At 39.2% G+C, this 21,295-nt stretch overlaps 1 protein-coding gene across 1 annotated transcript in view; it reads left to right on the top strand.

The window, feature by feature from the left end:
- Positions 1–21,295, top strand: part of angpt1 (angiopoietin 1) — a gene marked incomplete in the record, with an annotated part of 112,692 nt that overhangs the window by 40,803 nt on the left and 50,594 nt on the right. Inside the window, 1 exon segment of the mRNA XM_087786160.1 lies at positions 19,867–20,022. Within this exon segment, the coding sequence (XP_087642286.1) occupies positions 19,867–20,022 (156 nt within the window).

Raw genomic sequence — 21,295 nt, 5'->3', positions numbered from 1 at the left:
AGACTTCTTATATTTCATCAAATCTCAAAGCGTTCCCTCCTCAAGGGGGCGCTGTGTTGGTTCCGGGCCGTGGACAAGAGAAAGGGTTCTAGGTTCACTCTACATTCCGCAGCAGTGCAGAGCAGAAGGTTGTGTATACAAGTGGCTGGTGGAGTGTCTGGACCCTCCTTAAGAGGTCCTCCTTAAGAGGGAGCGTGAGAAGCGAGGTCAGGCTTCTGGTCTGCAGTGAGAGAAGCCAGTTCAGGTGCGTCAGCAGCTCTCGCTGGAGAACTTCCTAGAACACTCACAGTAGAAGTTCACTGACGATGATGAATCCTTCCGTCGATCTGAGAAGTTCCTCGACCGTCGTCTGTGAACCTCAGACTCATTAGAAACTGGATCCGAGTCACACGACTCGGAGCCTTCAGCGGTGGAGACGCTCGCAGCAGGAGAACCTCAGTGAGGATCCAAGCTCCAGCTGGAGTCCTTCACCCTCGTCTGGGACGAGAGGATGAAAGATAAACAGTCCGTGTCACCCGAGCCTCGTTGGTTCTGATGGAACGAGACCCGATCCGAGGATCTGCGGATCCACGACTGCGACTGAACGTCTGTTTCCATCAGAGTCAGAAGGTTTTCCTCGTCCTCTCGCTATCTGAAGTACGTGGGATGACGGCGGGTCCTCGGGTGGTTGATGAGGGCGCACTGACATGTGGGCGCATTCTTCACCTCAGATCCCGTTCGCCCTCGACTTCATCAAACAAACTCACTTTCATCGCGGACTCGATGGAATCACGTCCACGGAAACACATCATGTCATCGGCGTATTGAACGACTTTGACATTTTTAATGTGTTTTTTTCATTCAAAAGTGTTTTGTTTCTGTGGTTGGTGCCGTCGCCTCACAGCGAGAAGGTTGCTGGTTCGCTTCCAGGCCAACGTGTGACCTTTCTGTGTGGAGTGTGTATGTTCTCCCGTGTTAGTGGGTTTACTCCGGACACTCTGGTTTCCTCCCACAGTCCAAAAACATACAGAGGTTATTTAGAACTTGGGGAAATTGTACGTAGGTATGAGTGTGTGTGTGAATGGTTGTCTGTCTTTGTGTGTCCTGAGACAGACTGGCGTCCTGTCCAGGGTGTCCCCTGCCTCTCGCCCTATGAAACTGGGATGGACTCCAGACTCCCCGCGACCCCCACAAGGAATAAAGCGGCAGAAAATGAATAAATATTTCTGTTAGAAGATTTTTATATTTCAATAATGTGCATATGAAATGTTTTTTGTTCTTTTATTGAAATTCTTGGATTATTGATTTTTTTCTAAATTATTTTGTTACACGTTCAGTTTGTTATTGTGATTGAAAAACATCATCATCGTCAATCCTTTTGCTTTCGTAGTGTTTTAAATTAAATCCAAAAATGTTTCTTTACAGAAGTTTAAAATTCTGAATTTATAATATTTAAACGTAAATGTAAATACTACACATATATACTTGTTACTAAGCTATCACAACACCAGAGTCAAGTACTGGACAATACTACACATATATACTTGTTACTACACTATCACAACACCAGAGTCAAGTACGGGACAATACTACACATCTATACTTGTAACTACACTATCACAACACCATAGTCAAGTACTGGACAATACTACACATATATACTTGTTACTACACTATCACAACACCAGAGTCAAGTACTGGACAATACTACACATATATACTTGTTACTATACTATCACAACACCAGAGTCAAGTACTGGACAATACTAAACATATATACTTGTTACTACACTATCACAACACCAGAGTCAAGTACTGGACAATACTACACATATATACTTGTTACTATACTATCACAACACCAGAGTCAAGTACTGGACAATACTACACATAAATACTTGTTACTACACTATCACAACACCAGAGTCAAGTACTGGACAATACTAAACATATATACTTGTTACTACACTATCACAACACCAGAGTCAAGTACTGGACAATACTACACATATATACTTGTTACTACACTATCACAACACCAGAGTCAAGTACTGGACAATACTACACATATATACTTGTTACTACACTATCACAACACCAGAGTCAAGTACTGGACAATACTACACATATATACTTGTTACTACACTATCACAACACCATAGTCAAGTACTGGACAATACTACACATATATACTTGTTACTACACTATCACAACACCATAGTCAAGTACTGGACAATACTACACATATATACTTGTTACTACACTATCACAACACCAGAGTCAAGTACTGGACAATATTACACATATATACTTGTTACTACACTATCACAACACCAGAGTCAAGTACTGACAATACTACACATCTATACTTGTTACTACACTATCACAACACCAGAGTCAAGTACTGGACAATACTACACATCTATACTTGTTACTACACTATCACAACACCATAGTCAAGTACTGGACAATACTACACATATATACTTGTTACTACACTATCACAACACCAGAGTCAAGTACGGGACAATACTACACATCTATACTTGTAACTACACTATCACAACACCATAGTCAAGTACTGGACAATACTACATATATATACTTGTTACTACACTATCACAACACCAGAGTCAAGTACTGGACAATACTACACATATATACTTGTTACTACACTATCACAACACCAGAGTCAAGTACTGGACAATACTACACATATATACTTGTTACTACACTATCACAACACCAGAGTCAAGTACTGGACAATACTACACATATATACTTGTTACTACACTATCACAACACCAGAGTCAAGTACTGGACAATACTACACATATATACTTGTTACTACACTATCACAACACAAGAGTCAAGTACGGGACAATACTACACATCTATACTTGTTACTACACTATCACAACACCATAGTCAAGTACTGGACAATACTACACATATATTCTTGTTACTACACTATCACAATACCAGAGTCAAGTACTGGACAATACTACACATATATACTTGTTACTACACTATCACAACACCATGGTCAAGTACTGGACAATACTACACATATATACGTGTTACTACACTATCACAACACCAGAGTCATGTACGGGACAATACTACACATCTATACTTGTAACTACACTATCACAACACCATAGTCAAGTACTGGACAATACTACACATATATACTTGTTACTACACTATCACAACACCAGAGTCAAGTACTGGACAATACTACACATATATACTTGTTACTACACTATCACAACACCAGAGTCAAGTACTGGACAATACTACACATATATACTTGTTACTACACTATCACAACACCAGAGTCAACTACTGTACAATACTACACATATATACTTGTTACTATACTATCACTATCTACAGATAGATAGATAGACGAACTATTCGTTAGTTATTCATTTTGAAAAGACTTTATTTTTTAATTAAATTATCTATAAATATACACACTTTTTTCAATCTTTTGATGTATTCATTATTGAAGTCTATTAAAAAACTACATTCAAAGCTAAAAATCAACGTTATTTTGACTTAAAAATGAAGTTGAATCGTCAACACTTTAGCAGTTAAATCAAAGTTAAATCAATATTCTGATGACTCTCCATAAATTCTCTGCAGATCAAGTCAATAAACTCATGTCAAAGTCATATCAAAAGTCTCGTGAGGTGCAGGAACTTCATCTCTTCATGTCTTCTGGGAAAAGCTGGTCTGGTGCCTTCAAGTCACTTGTTCTTCTCATCAGTTTGTTTTGTTCCCATGTCCGTCTGCAGAAGTCACTTCCTCTCCCAGACGCACGGATGCACTTTATTTAATGTCGCTCTTTTTAACTCGCTGCCCACTTTGAGATCGAAACTGGATAGTTTGAGAAAATATACAATCTTTAGTACGGACGGAATCATCTGTCAGCAATTATCCTGCTGCTGGAGGAATTCTTTCTTACTCTCCTTCTTACACTCCTTCTTACACTCCTTCTTACACTCCTTCTTACACTCCTTCTTACTCTCCTTCTTACACTCCTTCTTACACTCCTTCTTACACTCCTTCTTACACTCCTTCTTACTCTCCTTCTTACACTCCTTCTTACACTCCTTCTTACACTCCTTCTTACTCTCCTTCTTACACTCCTTCTTACACTCCTTCTTACACTCCTTCTTACACTTCTTCTTACACTCCTTCTTACACTCCTTCTTACACTCCTTCTTACACTCCTTCTTACACTTCTTCTTACACTCCTTCTTACACTTCTTCTTACACTCCTTCTTACACTCCTTCTTACACTCCTTCTTACACTCCTTCTTACTCTCCTTCTTACACTTCTTCTTACACTTCTTCTTACAATCCTTCTTACACTCCTTCTTACACTCCTTCTTACACTCCTTCTTACACTTCTTCTTACACTGCTTCTTACACTCCTTCTTACACTCCTTCTTACACTGCTTCTTACACTCCTTCTTACACTTCTTCTTACACTGCTTCTTACACTTCTTCTTACAATCCTTCTTACACTCCTTCTTACACTCCTTCTTACAATCCTTCTTACACTCCTTCTTACACTCCTTCTTACACTCCTTCTTACTCTCCTTCTTACACTTCTTCTTACACTGCTTCTTACACTTCTTCTTACACTCCTTCTTACACTCCTTCTTACACTTCTTCTTACACTCCTTCTTACACTTCTTCTTACACTCCTTCTTACACTCCTTCTTACACTCCTTCTTACACTCCTTCTTACTCTCCTTCTTACACTTCTTCTTACACTTCTTCTTACAATCCTTCTTACACTCCTTCTTACACTCCTTCTTACACTCCTTCTTACACTTCTTCTTACACTGCTTCTTACACTCCTTCTTACACTCCTTCTTACACTGCTTCTTACACTCCTTCTTACACTTCTTCTTACACTGCTTCTTACACTTCTTCTTACAATCCTTCTTACACTCCTTCTTACACTCCTTCTTACAATCCTTCTTACACTCCTTCTTACACTCCTTCTTACACTCCTTCTTACTCTCCTTCTTACACTTCTTCTTACACTGCTTCTTACACTTCTTCTTACACTTCTTCTTACACTCCTTCTTACACTCCTTCTTACACTGCTTCTTACACTTCTTCTTACACTTCTTCTTACACTGCTTCTTACACTTCTTCTTACAATCCTTCTTACACTCCTTCTTACACTCCTTCTTACACTTCTTCTTACACTGCTTCTTACACTCCTTCTTACACTTCTTCTTACACTCCTTCTTACACTTCTTCTTACAATCCTTCTTACACTCCTTCTTACACTTCTTCTTACACTCCTTCTTACACTCCTTCTTACACTTCTTCTTACACTCCTTCTTACACTTCTTCTTACACTCCTTCTTACACTCCTTCTTACACTTCTTCTTACACTCCTTCTTACACTCCTTCTTAAGCTAGTATTGTCCAGTACTTGACTCTGGTGTTGTGATAGTGTAGTAACACGTATATATGTGTAGTATTGTCCAGTACTTGACTCTGGTGTTGTGATAGTGTAGTAACAAGGATATATGTGTAGTATTGTCCAGTACTGACTCTGGTGTTGTGATAGTGTAGTAACAAGTATATATGTGTAGTATTGTCGAGTACTTCACTATGGTGTTGTGATAGTGTAGTAACAAGTATATATGTGTAGTATTGTCCAGTACTTGACTCTGGTGTTGTGATAGTGTAGTAACAAGTATATATGTGTAGTATTGTCCACAGAAATGAAAGCCACAAAAATGTAAATTAAGATGAAAGGTTTTTTTTACATCAGTTTCTCCAGAAAACAACTGTATCTCCTCATACTCAGCAGCAGCTGCAGATGTTTGTGAGTCACGGGAACTTCTTTAGATCCTGGATCGCGACACGAAAACACGTCAAGCTAATAATAGTCGAGTGGAAATGCTTCGCTTAACTCCGACGCTTTTCTCAAGAACACTTCATTTAGCTCCGAGGAGCCGTAACATTATGACCACCAGGCTGAAGGTTCCGTGCGACCGGTTCTGAAGATGACGGAGAAGAATCGTGAAGGTTCCTCGCGTCCACGGCACGGTCCACAGAACATTCATCTTCGGACCCGAGGCCCCGAGTCGAGTGTGCGACGAGGGTTTATGTGAGTCTGAGGAACAGTTTGTTGTGCGTCGACCGCGACAGTTTCATCACAAACATCCATCAAACACCAACGAGTCCAACCTTTTGTTGACGCCGGTCTTTCAACGTCAGGAGTTTCTTCTTCGACTGACAAACAACCATTTGTCCAGAAGGTTGTGTTACGTAAAAAAGGACTACACACACTCATTTAACATCAACACAAAAGACAAAAAGACAAAATAAACAAAAAGACAAGGATTCTTGGAGGTTGGCGCTGGTGTGTTCTGGACCACCCATCACGCCTGTTGTGTTGCTACAGGAGTCCTTGGCAGTTTTTTTGTTGTGTATAACTTCGTTGTGTACTTTCACGCTCAAACGTGCCAGATTTTGAAAGAGGCAGCTGTTGAACCAGAACCTGGCGGCCATTTTGTTTACCGTTCCCTGCCCGTCTGGGTTGAATCGTAGTTTCTGCTCGTGGAGCTTCAGATGGTCTGGAGGTGGATCTGATGAACCTCATGTGTACCTTTAACAAGTACTTACACAACTTGTGTCACTTTACAACAACGATAAATAACTTCTTATCGGGATTTATTGCGAGTTATCAACACAAAGTATAAGATGATCTTGAATTGAAAAAAAGAAAAGATACGTGGTTTGTAAAATATGTGGCGAATGTTAATGTATTTATTTACTTCAAATATCAATAATATTCATATTTTCCTTCCACTTCACAAGTGTGTCAAACTTTGTGTTGGTGTTTATATTCTCATAAATATACTTATATTGGGGATTGTGAAGTGACACCATGTAATGAGGTTAAAGGAATATATTTTTCAAGGCATATACTGTATATATACAGTATATATACTGTATATATATTGCATATACAGTATACAGTATATACTGTATATTTGTGTTTCTAGTTCTAATTAAATATACTTTTATTGGCAATTGTGAAGTGACACAATGTAATGATCTTAAAGGACTATATTTTTCAAGGCATATACTGTATATATACAGTATATATACTGTATATATACAATACTTTATATTCCTTCCTGACGACCCGACAGCAGGTGGTTCTGAGACCAGCATGTCTAAAACGAAGGATCTCTCTGAGGACCTCATAAGTCAGGGAGGGTTTATGAGACCATATGTGTATCTGTTCAAGTTCCAGGAGTCACAGGAAAAGTATACAAGACGACAACATGAACTTTTGTCCTGACTCGAACCCGTCTGTGGCGGGACCTGAAGGTCAGGGTGAAGGTCAGAAACACCAGCGGAGACGTTCAGAAGATGGTCGTTGACTCGAGCGATCGATCGCTGCCATCGCCAACAACGGCTCTTCTGTAGATTATTGAGAAGGTGCGAACGATTCCGGACACTTTTTTGATCAAATGTTAATAAAATCCAAGAGATAATGAAGCCTCTCGTGGTCTTCTTATCATTTCGGGAGCCAGCTGGGGGTCATTTCAGTTCCTCACGAGTGTTTGAGTCTCAACAGATCTTGATGTTCATGTCGATCATCGTGGTTTCGTCTGAACCGTGAGTCTCTGAGATCATGAGGTCTCTGAGGTCTCTGAGGTCTCTGAGGTCTCTGAGGTCTCTGAGGTCTCTGAGGTCTCTGAGGTCTGCTCAGGACTGGCTGTTCCTCACTTGATGTTGACGGTTTGAAGGTCACTTTCAAAAACAAACGTGTCGGTGACACATGTGGAGAATTTCAGAAGAAAACAAAACGGGAACAGGTTCTACTTCCATAGTGAGTTATTTCTTCAACAGTTTTACCTTCAACCTCCAGACAGTGGAGCTTCAGGTCTTCGTTGAAGGTCACACGGTGCCTGAGAACAAGCATCACCCAAAGAGTGCGTTCACCAGTCCAGGCCCGGAGTTGGTTCCACTTTCCCAGTGTCTTGGACGAGGATCACGACCTGCTCCTCCAGTGGAAACATCTAAAAGGCTCATCCATCCCAACAATGTGTCACGTCCCAAAACGAACGACCGTGACGAGGAACAGGATGAATCGTGGGTAATGAACGGGGGCGCATCGACGCTCCCCTCTTGTCATGAAAACCCAAACACTCGGTTCCTGTTTGATGAAGCTCCACGTCTGGACGCCTGAAATATGCTTCCGGTCTCCATCTGGTCCTGAGAACGTCTGAAGAACGTCTGAAGAATGTCTAGAAGAACGTCTGAAGAACGTCTGAAGAACGTCTGAAGAACGTCTGAAGAATGTCTTGAAGAACATCTAAGGAACGTCTAGAAGAACGTCTGAAGAACATCTGAAGAACGTCTGAAGAATGTCTGAAGAATGTCTTGAAGAACGTCTAAAGAACGTCTAGAAGAACGTCTGAAGAATGTCTTGAAGAACGTCTAAAGAACGTCTAGAAGAACGTCTGAAGAACGTCTAGAAGAACGTTCGAAGAACGTCTGGATGAAAGTCTGAAGAACGTTTGGAAGAACCCGGCGCGAGAACGTGCTCAGGGTCGTCATGCGGCGTCAGTGTCGAGGGTTCACGCGCTCGGAGGCCAATAAACCGCCGTTGATGCGACTTTAAAAAAACACAAGGATTTTTGTCAAACACATTCTTGACCTTCAACCCTCCAGGAACGTCTGGAGGTTCAACCTTGAGTTTGAGGGGTTTTTGGTTGTTTGTCAGGTTTGACTGGAGGCGGCGACTGATCCATACGTCGTGAAACCACAGACGAGGCTTCACGAAGCGTCACCAGCTCATCACTGTTTCTAAGAAGCGCTATAATCAAACCCCAAGTGGCGCCACCTACTGGCCGCAGCAGAGATTTAACACCAGATACAACAGTCCAATAATAATAATAAATACTCGTGAAGGTATTTTACTGATCATGTGGCGACGACATAGAATTATATCATAATATTAACGCTTGAATTTATATCTTTAGTTATTGTATTTCATAGTTAATATGTTTGAAGTTAAATTCATATTTTAGTTCAATAATTGGTTAATTCAAATGTTGCTTTAATTTAATTTATTTATGTCAATTTTGAATATTTTTAAAATGATTTTTGATTTATTTAATTGACACGTCAGTAACATGTAGCAAAAGAAAGAGTTTGTCAACTTAATTAATATTATTGTATTATATTATATTATATTATATTATATTATATTATATTATATTATATTATGTCATATTATGTTATATTACATAACATAACATAAAATTATAATATATTATAATTATATTATATTATAATATAATATAATATATTGTATTATTATATATTATATTATATTATATTATTTTATTTTATTTTATTTTATTTTATTTTATTTTATTTTATTTTATTTTATTTTATTTTATTTTATTTTATTTTATTTTATTTTATGTTATTTTATTTCATTAAATTACATTATATTATAATATATTTATATTTTATTGTATTATTATATATTATATTATATTATATTACATCACATTACATTACATTACATTACATTACATTACATTACATTATATTATATTAAATGATATTATTCCTCCGCCCACCTTTTATTTTCTCAAGACTTCTGCCAAAAAACTCGTTCTGTTCCGAGAAAACATTTCCATTCGTGGCCAAAACTGCTGATAGTTAACGAGCAGAAAAACAAGTGTCGCCCACTCAGAGCTCCATGTTTGTTGTGTTACGTGACGTGTTTGTGTTTGTGTTTCTTGTTTCTCCTCGTGACCCCAGCTGTCACTCAAGAGTTTCTACATCAATCTGGTCCTGATCGAGAGAGGTTTGAATTGTAAGGTTTAAAAACAAGCTCTCGCTCCAGACTCTAGTGACTCATGAGTCAATGTTTACTTCTGTTCTACACTTTTGTTTTTTCTACGTCTGAGTTGAACCGTTTTATCTGACGTAGAAAAGCAGAAACAACACTAAACAGAATGATGACTTAATGTTCATTTATTTATATCTTTTTATGATCTGTATGTTTTGATGTCACATCTTTTTATTTGTCTGTTGATCCTTAAAGAGCAACTAATGTGTTGATTTTAGTGTGTCTTAAATTTTTCTAGGACCTCTATTATACTCTATTATACTCTTTTATACTCTATTTTACTCTTGTATACTATATTATACTATTGTATACTCTATTATACTCTTGTATACTCTATTATACTCTTGTATACTATATTATACTCTATTATTCTCTATTATACTCTATTATACTCTTGTGTACTCTATTATACTCTTGTATACTATATTATACTCTATTATTCTCTATTATACTCTTGTATACTCTATTATACTCTTGTATACTCTATTATACTCTTGCATACTCTATTATACTCTATTATACTCTTTTATCCTCTTGTATACTCTATTATACTCTATTATATATTATCGCATTATATGGTCACACATTATCGCGATATATCGCATTATATGGTCACACATTATCACGGTATATCGCATTATATGGTCACACATTATCACGATATATCGCATTATATGGTCACACATTATCGCGATATATCACATTATATGGTCACACATTATCGCGATATATCGCATTATATGGTCACACATTATCGCGATATATCGCATTATATGGTCACACATTATCGCGATATATCGCATTATATGGTCACACATTATCACGGTATATCGCATTATATGGTCACACATTATCGCGATATATCGCATTATATGGTCACACATTATCGCGATATATCGCATTATATGGTCACACAATATCATGGTATATCGCATTATATGGTCACACATTATCGCGATATATCGCATTATATGGTCACACATTATCACGGTATATCGCATTATATGTCACACATTATCGCGATATATCACATTATATGGTCACACATTATCGCGATATATCGCATTATATGGTCACACATTATCACGGTATATAGCATTATATGGTCACACATTATCACAGTATATTGCATTATATGGTCACACATTATCACGGTATATTGCATTATATGGTCACACATTTTCACGGTATATCGCATTATATGGTCACACATTATCGTGATATATCGCATTATATGGTCACACATTATCGCGATATATCACATTATATGGTCACACATTATCGCGATATATTGCATTATATGGTCACACGCTATATAAATAAATATTACTTACTTACTTACTTACTTACATTATCGCGATATATCGCATTAAATAGTCACACATTATCACAGTATATCGCATTATATGGTCACACATTATCGCGATATATCGCATTATATGGTCACACATTATCGCGATATATCGCATTATATGGTCACACATTATCGCGATATATCGCATTATATGGTCACACATTATCACGGTATATCGCATTATATGGTCACACATTATCGCAATATATCGCATTATATGGTCACACATTATCGCGATATATCGCATTATATGGTCACACATTATCGCGATATATCACATTATATGGTCACACATTATCGTGATATATCGCATTATATGGTCACACATTATCCATTATATATCGCATTATATGGTCACACATTATCACGGTATATTGCATTATATGGTCACACATATTCACGGTATATCGCATTATATGGTCACAGATTATCGCGATATATCGCATTATATGGTCACACATTATCGCGATATATCACATTATATGGTCACACATTATCGCGATATATTGCATTATATGGTCACACGCTATATAAATAAATATTACTTACTTACTTACTTACTTACATTATCGCGATATATCGCATTATATAGTCACACATTATCACAGTATATCGCATTATATGGTCACACATTATCGCGATATATCGCATTATATGGTCACACATTATCGCGATATATCGCATTATATGGTCACACATTATCGCGATATATCGCATTATATGGTCACACATTATCACGGTATATCGCATTATATGGTCACACATTATCGCAATATATCGCATTATATGGTCACACATTATCGCGATATATCGCATTATATGGTCACACATTATCGCGATATATCACATTATATGGTCACACATTATCGCGATATATCGCATTATATGGTCACACATTATCCATTATATATCGCATTATATGGTCACACATTATCACGGTATATCGCATTATATGGTCACACATTATCGCGATATATCGCATTATATGGTCACACATTATCGCGATATATCCCATTATATGGTCACACATTATCGCGATATATCGCATTATATGGTCACACATTATCACGGTATATCGCATTATATGGTCACACATTATCACGGTATATCGCATTATATGGTCACACATTATCGCGATATATCGCATTATATGGTCACACATTATCGCGATATATCGCAATATATGGTCACACATTATCACGGTATATCGCATTATATGGTCACACATTATTGCGATATATCGCATTATATGGTCACACATTATCGCGATATATCGCATTATATGGTCACACATTATCGCGATATATCGCATTATATGGTCACACATTATCACGGTATATCGCATTATATGGTCACACATTATCGCGATATTTCGCATTATATGGTCACACATTATCGCGATATATCGCATTATATGGTCACACATTATCACGGTATATCGCATTATATGGTCACACATTATCGCAATATATCGCATTATATGGTCACACATTATCACGGTATATTGCATTATATGGTCACACATTATCGCGATATATCGCATTATATGGTCACACATTATCACGGTATATTGCATTATATGGTCACACATTATCGCGATATATTGCATTATATGGTCACACATTATCGCAATATATCGCATTATATGGTCACACATTATCGCGATATATCGCATTATATGGTCACACATTATCGCGATATATCACATTATATGGTCACACATTATCGCGATATATCGCATTATATGGTCACACATTATCGCGATATATCGCATTATATGGTCACACATTATCGCGATATATCGCATTATATGGTCACACATTATCGCGATATATCGCATTATATGGTCACACATTATCGCGATATATCGCATTATATGGTCACACATTATCGCGATATATCGCATTATATGGTCACACATTATCACGGTATATCGCATTATATGGTCACACATTATCGCGATATTTCGCATTATATGGTCACACATTATCGCGATATATCCCATTATATGGTCACACATTATCGCGATATATCGCATTATATGGTCACACATTATCACGGTATATCGCATTATATGGTCACACATTATCGCGATATATCGCATTATATGGTCACACATTATCACGGTATATCGCATTATATGGTCACACATTATCACGGTATATCGCATTATATGGTCACACATTATCACGGTATATCGCATTATATGGTCACACATTATCGCGATATATCACATTATATGGTCACACATTATCGTGATATATCGCATTATATGGTCACACATTATCGCGATATATCACATAATATGGTCACACATTATCGCGATATATCGCATTATATGGTCACACATTATCGCGATATATCGCATTATATGGTCACACATTATCACGGTATATCGCATTATATGGTCACACATTATCGCGATATATCGCATTATATGGTCACACATTATCGTGATATATCGCATTATATGGTCACACATTATCGCGATATATCACATTATATGGTCACACATTATCGCGATATATCGCATTATATGGTCACACATTATCGCGATATATCGCATTATATGATCACATGCATCGCATTAACGTATTGTATTAACAGATTCTTGACAAAATGCAGCACTACGTTTGTACTGCGACGAACGAGCGACTTACACGACGATAAACTGATCTACGTGAACATAAAAACTATCCTGGAAAACACATCAGATGCAACAGAGACGTGTGAGAAAGTCTGGAGCTGTCTTTGTTGAAGGTCACATGTTCTGACCTGCAACTTTTATTCTGGAATAGTTTTCTTTAATATTCATGTTGGATCCTGCGCGGCTCAGATATAATCTTACATCATACTTTCAACTTTTACAACACACGGACTCCCAAAGTCTGGTCGGACCTGGACGGGCCTCAGCAATCAATCATTACCATAGAGACTCTCCGGACCCCCCCATGGCTCACTCCGACTCCTCTGGCCAAGTCCTCGGTGACGACGTGGAAAGACTTGCTTCACAACGGAGTGTTTTTTTCCCGGCCGTGGAATCGCTGCCGTGAATCTAAAGTCAGGTATTAGATATGGATTTATTGCCGGTCACAGATATAACAAGGTAAACGTCTGCGTACGTTCAGTCGTTTGTGGACCACAAGTGTGGAATAATGTTCTGTGGGATCTTGAGTCGTACCTCGGAGGAATGTGGTTGACGTGGCTCATGTGGCAGAGCGTCGACTCCAATCTGGAAGAAAATAAATCCTTGCACCTTTATCAGTTACTCCAGGGGGAAATTTGATCCAGTCATCGATCCAGTTACTACCGTTGAGATGTGTTTGACAGGAGGTTGAGTTACCCCTGGACCTACCGCTGGTCCAAACATAATGACTTTAACTCAAGTTATCTTATACTGTACCGTACCGTACCTTACCGTACTGTACCATGCCACGCCACCATACCTTACTAAATGGTACCGTATCGTAATGTACAGTACTGTGATGTACCGTACTGTGACGTACCGTACCAAACCATACCAAACCAAACGCACCGTACCGCACCTTACCTTACTGTACCGTACCATACCGTACCGTACCATACCATACCGTACCATGCCACCATACCTTACTAAATCGCACCAAACCGTACCAAACCGTTCCGTACCATACCATACCATACCATACCATACCATACCATACCATACCATACCATACCATACCATACCATACAGTACCATACAATACCATACCATACCATACCATACCATACCATACCATACCATACCATACCATACCATACCATACCATACCATACAGTACCATACCATACCATACCATACCATACCATACCATACCATACCATACCATACCATACCATACCATACCATACCATACCATACCATACCATACCATACCATACCATACCATACCATACCATACCATACCATACCATACCATACCATACCATACCATACCATACCATACCATACCATACCATACCATACCATACCATACCATACCATACCATACCATACCATACCATACCATACCATACCATACCATACCATACCATACAGTACCATACAATACCATACCATACCATACCATACCATACCATACCATACCATACCATACCATACCATACCATACCATACCATACCATACCATACCATACCATACCATACCATACCATACCATACCATACCATACAGTACCATACAATACCATACCATACCATACCATACCATACCATACCATACCATACCATACCATACCATACCATACCATACCATACAGTACCATACAATACCATACCATACCATACCATACAGTACCATACCATACCATACCATACAGTACCATACAATACCATACCATACCATACCATACCATACCATACCATACCATACCATACCATACCATACCATACCATACCATACCATACCATACCATACCATACCATACCATACCATACCATACCATACCATACCACGCCACACCACCATACCATACCATACCATACCATACCATACCATACCATACCATACCACGCCACACCACCATACCATACCATACCATACAATACCATACCATACCATACCATACCATACCATACCATACCATACCACACCACACCACACCATACCATACCGTACCGTACCGTACCGTACCGTACCGTACCGTACCGTACCGTACCGTACCATACCATACCATACCACGCCACACCACCATACCATACCATACCATACCATACCATACCATACCATACCATACCATACCATACCATACCATACCATACCACGCCACACCACCATACCATACCATACCATACCATACCATACCATACCATACCATACCATACCATACCATACCATACCATACCATACCATACCATACCATACCATACAGTACCATACCATACCATACCATACAGTACCATACAATACCATACCATACCATACCATACAGTACCATACCATACCATACCATACCATACAGTACCATACCATACCATACCATACCATACCATACCATACCATACCATACAGTACCATACCATACCATACCATACCATACAGTACCATACAATACCATACCATACCATACCATACAGTACCATAGCATACCATACCATACCATACAGTACCATACCATACCATACCATACCATACCATACCATACCATACCATACCATACAGTACCATACCATACCATACCATACCATACCATACAGTACCATACAATACCATACCATACCATACCATACCATACAGTACCATACCATACCATACCATACCATACCATACAGTACCATACAATACCATACCATACCATACCATACAGTACCACACCATACCATACCATACAGTACCATACAATACCATACCATACCATACCATACCATACCATACAGTACCATACCATACCATACCATACCATACCATACAGTACCATACCATACCATACCATACCATACCATACAGTACCATACCATACCATACCATACCATACCATACCATACCATACAGTACCATACCATACCATACCATACCATACCATACCATACCATACCATACCATACCATACCATACCATACCATACCATACCATACCATACCATACAGTACCATACCATACCATACCATACAGTACCATACCATACCATACCATACAGTACCATACAATACCATACCATACCATACCATACAGTACCATACCATACCATACCATACCATACCATACCATACCATACCATACAGTACCATACCATACCATACCATACCATACAGTACCATACCATACCATACCATACAGTACCATACAATACCATACCATACCATACCATACAGTACCATACCATACCATACCATACCATACCATACCATACCATACCATACCATACCATACCATACCATACCATACAGTACCATACCATACCATACCATACCATACCATACCATACCATACCATACCATACCATACCATACCATACCATACCATACCATACAGTACCATACCATACCATACCATACAGTACCATACAATACCATACCATACCATACCATACAGTACCATACCATACCATACCATACCATACCATACAGTACCATACCATACCATACCATACCATACCATACCATACCATACCATACCATACCATACCATACAGTACCATACCATACCATACCATACCATACAGTACCATACAATACCATACCATACCATACCATACAGTACCATACCATACCATACCATACCATACCATACCATACAGTACCATACCATACCATACCATACCATACCATACCATACCATACCATACAGTACCATACCATACCATACCATACCATACCATACCATACCATACCATACCATACAGTACCATACAATACCATACCATACAGTACCATACCATACCATACCATACCATACAGTACCATACCATACCATACCATACCATACCATACCATACCATACCATACAGTACCATACCATACCATACCATACCATACCATACCATACCATACAGTACCGTACCATACCATACCATACCATACCATACCATACCATACCATACCATACCATACCATACCATACCATACAGTACCGTACCATACCATACCATACCATACCATACCATACCATACCATACCATACCATACCATACCATACAGTACCGTACCATACCATACCATACCATACCATACCGTACCATACCATACCATACCATACCATACCATACCATACCATACCATACCATACCATACCATACCATACCAAAAGTTCTATCGTGAGGTTTGCTCAAGAGCAACTTTGTTCTAAACCTTCTGGATTAAATAAAGAGTTTTTTTCAAGGAGCAGTTCATGATCTGTTTCATGGTCCTTGAGTGTCTGCAATGAAGAAACTTGTCACTTACCTAAGCACAGCTCTGTCGGCTCAGTTGGTGAAATGAATGATGATGAAAAGGTTAAAAATGTTTGAAAAGTTCAGCAAATACAGGACAAAGAGTTGTTCAAGCTGCTGCCACAGATCATTAGCACAATTCCTCACTTTGGTGCAAAAATTTTTATCTGAAAAAACTTTTAAATATCTTTCTATAAAGAACCGGCACATGCTCAAATCTACCAAACGAGTGGTGGTACCGACCCGTGTGTTACCGAGCCTCACATTAACTAAAACATCGCTTCTATCATTTCTGTTTGGTTGTTTATAGAAGAACTAGAACGTTTTTTTGTCTTAAGAAACATTAATCTGTGACTCACGACACGTCAAGATGCAGGTTTGAGTCAAGTTCACTAAAAAAACAGAGAAAATTAAACACAAACTGAAAATGACTTTTTTTCTGAATATGTGAATATAACTTTAAACCTGCCCGTGTTGCAAGAAAGATTGTGAACCATATGATAAAATGTACTTTGTCTGGTTGATGCTAGTGTTTGTAGTTTAATTCCAAATCGAAAGAATACCTGAAAGTTGTCGGCACAGAAGGTCGAACATCGACGTACGTGTGGAGAGAAGCTAACGAAGGCAGCGCTTGATCTCCGTCTCTCGCCCTGTGGTCCTCCTTTCCAGGGTCACGAGTTCAACGTGGCGTTCGTCTTCCACCGCTCGTCCTGAAAAAACACCTCGTATCTCTGTTGGAATTCAACTTAATCAGAACCTCCTGCACCTTAAGAGCGATGGAAACCGGAGCGACCGTCTGAGACTCAGACCTTGTTATTCACAGAGAAGCAGGAAGTGTCAACACGTGGAGAGGAACCTGTTCAAACGAGTTCCTGACGGACTTGATGTCATTTCATCTCCTGAGTTACCCCTGGACCGACCGCTGGTCCGAATATAATGATTTGAACTAATCTTATCTATACCATAACGTACCGTACCGTGACGTACCGTACCGTACCATGCCACGCCATGCCACCATACCGTACTAAATCATACCGTACCGTACTGAACCATACCGTACCGTACCGTACCGTACCGTACCGTACCGTACCGTACTGAACCATACCGTACCGTACCGTATCGAACCATACCGTACCGTACCATGACACGCCATGCCACCATACCGTACTAAATCATACCGTACCGTACCATACCGTACCGTACCATGACACGCCATGCCACCATACCGTACTAAATCATACCGTACCGTACCATACCGTACCGTACCATGACACGCCATGCCACCATACCGTACTAAATCATACCGTACCGTACCATACCGTACCGTACCATGACACGCCATGCCACCATACCGTACTAAATCATACCGTACCGTACTGAACCATACCGTACCGTACCGTATCGAACCATACCGTACCGTACCATGACACGCCATGCCACCATACCGTACTAAATCATACCGTACCGTACCATACCGTACCGTACCATGACACGCCATGCCACCATACCGTACTAAATCATACCATACCGTACCGTACCGTACTGTGCCACGCCACGCCATGCCACCATACCGTACTAAATCATACCATACCGTACCGTACCGTACTGTGCCACGCCACGCCATGCCACCATACCGTACTAAATCATACCATACCGTACCATACAATACCGTACCGTACTGTAATGAACTGAACATTTTTTATTTTCCTCTCCCGCAGATTGAAAACTACATCAAGGAGAGCATGAAGACGGAGATGGTTCAGCTGCAGCAGAGCGCCGTCCACAATCACACGGCGGCCATGTTGGAAATGGGCACCAACCTCCTTTCCCAAACCGCGGAGCAAACCCGGAAGCTGACGGACGTGGAGACTCAGGTGATCGATCACGGTTTCGGTTGGACGGAGCAACAATTGTCAGATCCACTGAAAACAAACGCAGGGTTCGGTCCAACGAAAGCACAAGACGTTTACGGCGTTCTTGTGGTGTTTACGGTGTTTGTACAGAGCAGACGCATGAACGCTAATACTCGGGAGGTTTCGTAGTATTTATGTAACACACGCAGATCTTTAGTGACACGTTTAATGCTGCGTTGACGCCCTCGCCGTGCGACGACCAGCAGGGGGGGCCGAACATCTCAGCGAGTGATTGACGAGCCGGAAAAAAAAAGTTTCCTTTACGACGACTTTACAAACGTAAATCACAAATGACTCTTTTTATTAACTCCTGCGTCTGTTTTCATGTCTGCTCGGATTCTACTGTCGTTCCTGTCTCGAGGAGTTACTGACGCTCGGTTCATCTTATCTTATCTTAACCCACCAGACCAACACATCATTGTCAATAATAATCAAGTTAAGTTATTTACTAGCCTCTCGTCCAGGAAGTTACAATATAACTAAAAATACTAGTTACTACCAGATACTTTCATTCAGTGCGTAAGAAGATAGAAATTAAATAAATAAATCTTAATAAATCTTAACTTAAACAAATTGTAAGTAAGTAATTTATATTTATAGAGCTTTTCCAGACCAGGGTCACAAAGCTCTTAAACAATCAAAACAATATTCAATAAAGTATATATTTTAAAGATCAAGATAAAACTGAGACAAACACAAGAGTCTCAGAGAATCAAGATGTTGAAAACACAGATGTTTCTTGAAGGAGTCAGTAGATCATCAAACACAGATGTTTCTTGAAGGAGTCAGTAGATCATCAAACACAGATGTTTCTTGAAGGAGTCAGTAGATCATCAAACACAGATGTTTCTTGAAGGAGTCAGTAGATCATCAAACACACATGTTTCTTGAAGGAGTCAGTAGATCATCAAACACACATGTTTCTTGAAGGAGTCAGTAGATCATCAAACACAGATGTTTCTTGAAGGAGTCAGTAGATCATCAAACACAGATGTTTCTTGAAGGAGTCAGTAGATCATCAAACACAGATGTTTCTTGAAGGAGTCAGTAGATCATCAAACACAGATGTTTCTTGAAGGAGTCAGTAGATCATCAAACACAGATGTTTCTTGAAGGAGTCAGTAGATCATCAAACACACATGTTTCTTGAAGGAGTCAGTAGATCATCAAACACAGATGTTTCTTGAAGGAGTCAGTAGATCATCAAACACAGATGTTTCTTGAAGGAGTCAGT

Source organism: Callionymus lyra, chromosome 3, assembly GCF_982586985.1.
Source record: "Callionymus lyra chromosome 3, fCalLyr1.hap1.1, whole genome shotgun sequence".
NCBI lineage: Eukaryota > Metazoa > Chordata > Actinopteri > Syngnathiformes > Callionymidae > Callionymus > Callionymus lyra.
This window is presented reverse-complemented; position numbering and strand designations above follow the sequence as displayed.